The following is a 1,482-nucleotide window of genomic DNA, read 5'->3' on the forward strand; positions in this document are numbered from 1 at the left end:
ATGGATCTCTACCACAGTGATGTCAAGTCTTTGAATGATAAATCAGCAATCCAGAAAGCTGCAAACAGCGTCAGTCGGAAATATACACCAACAATGTTTCAGCGATCGAATCGCAATGGAGAAGTAAAACATTCTTGGCTTTTCTTTTCTCCGGCAAATGGTCGAGTTTACTGTTTTTTCTGTAAGTTAATGGGTACTGTGAGATCCCAATTTACACACAATGGTTTCTGTGATTGGAAACATGCTACGGATCGACTCAGTTCACATGAGCAATCCAAAGATCATATTGAAGCTGTTTGGAAAACAGCAAGTCGTGCTAAAAAAGCTGGACGTATAGACTCTGAACTTGCCCATGAAATGGATCGACATGAACTTTATTGGCGTAGTCTGCTTAAACGACTAATCAGTGTGCTTAAGTTTGTATGTGAACGAGGCCTCGTTCTTCGTGGAGATAATGAAACGATTGGATCGCCTAACAATGGCAATTATTTAGGGTTACTAGAACTTGCCAGTTGCGGTTCTGGTCATACAAACTATTTGTGATCTACTGTCTGTGAAGAACTTGTTAGACTAATGGGCAATCGAATTTTAAACGAAATCATTTCACGCTTAAAATTGTCAAAATACTATTCAGTGTCTCTTGATTCTACTGCTGATGAAGGTCATGTTGATCAACTAACTCTAATATTCAGATATATGGAACAAGATAGACCAGTTAAAAGATTCGTAAAATTTTTGCGGAACCAATGACACAAGGCGGAAGAAATGTTTCGTGGAATAATGAACTTCCTTGAAGACCATGACATTGACAATCAGAATTGTCGTGGGCAATCTTACGATAACGCTTCAGCTATGAGTGAGAAATACAATGGCCTTCAAGCTAAAGTGTCAGCTGTAAATCATCGCGCAACTTGGATACCCTATGCTGGACATTCACTATATCTGGTTGGAGTAGCAGCGAGCGAATGCTGTGCTTCGGCAGTAGCATTTTTTGACTTTCTCGAGGCACTGTATGTGTTCTTCACAGCTTCCACAAACAGTTATGCACTTCTCACAGACTCTCTAAAAAGTGTGGAATCTGGTTGGGTGCATGTACCGAAAAGGATGTCTACAACACGATGGTTCTGCCGATCCGATGCAGTTAAAGCTCCCATCGTTGGATATCATCCTACCCGCAATACACTTCAAAATATATCGGAGAATGAAAATGAAACACCTAAAGCGCATTCCGAGGCAAATGGTCTTCATGGCAAGATGTGCAAACTGGAAACTGGTATCTATGCTGCATTTTGGCACGACATTCTTGCTCGAAGAAATGCTACAAGTCATATACTACAAAATCCTAAACTCGATCTGAAGCCATAGCAGCACTGAAGTCTCTGCAGTGTTTTTTGAGTGAGAAACGAGAGCATTTTCGTGATTATAAGGGAAAAGGGAAGGAGATGTCTGGAACTGATGAATATGTAAAAGCACGCAAGCGTT

The 1,482-nt window shown here is 40.7% G+C and overlaps 1 protein-coding gene across 1 annotated transcript; it reads left to right on the forward strand.

Moving 5' to 3' along the window:
* LOC136089861 (zinc finger MYM-type protein 5-like) lies at nt 1-543 on the forward strand. Its single transcript, XM_065815953.1, has one exon. It carries the CDS (start codon nt 1-3, stop codon nt 541-543), a length of 543 nt encoding a protein of 180 aa, XP_065672025.1.
* Nucleotides 544-1,482: the final 939 nt, after the last annotated feature.

This window comes from Hydra vulgaris, chromosome 13 (assembly GCF_038396675.1).
Source record: "Hydra vulgaris chromosome 13, alternate assembly HydraT2T_AEP".
NCBI classification, from domain to species: domain Eukaryota; kingdom Metazoa; phylum Cnidaria; class Hydrozoa; order Anthoathecata; family Hydridae; genus Hydra; species Hydra vulgaris.

Excerpts from the sequence above, each read along its gene's own strand:
- LOC136089861 (XM_065815953.1), top strand. The coding sequence starts at position 1 with ATGGATCTCTACCACAGTGATGTCAAGTCTTTGAATGATAAATCAGCA.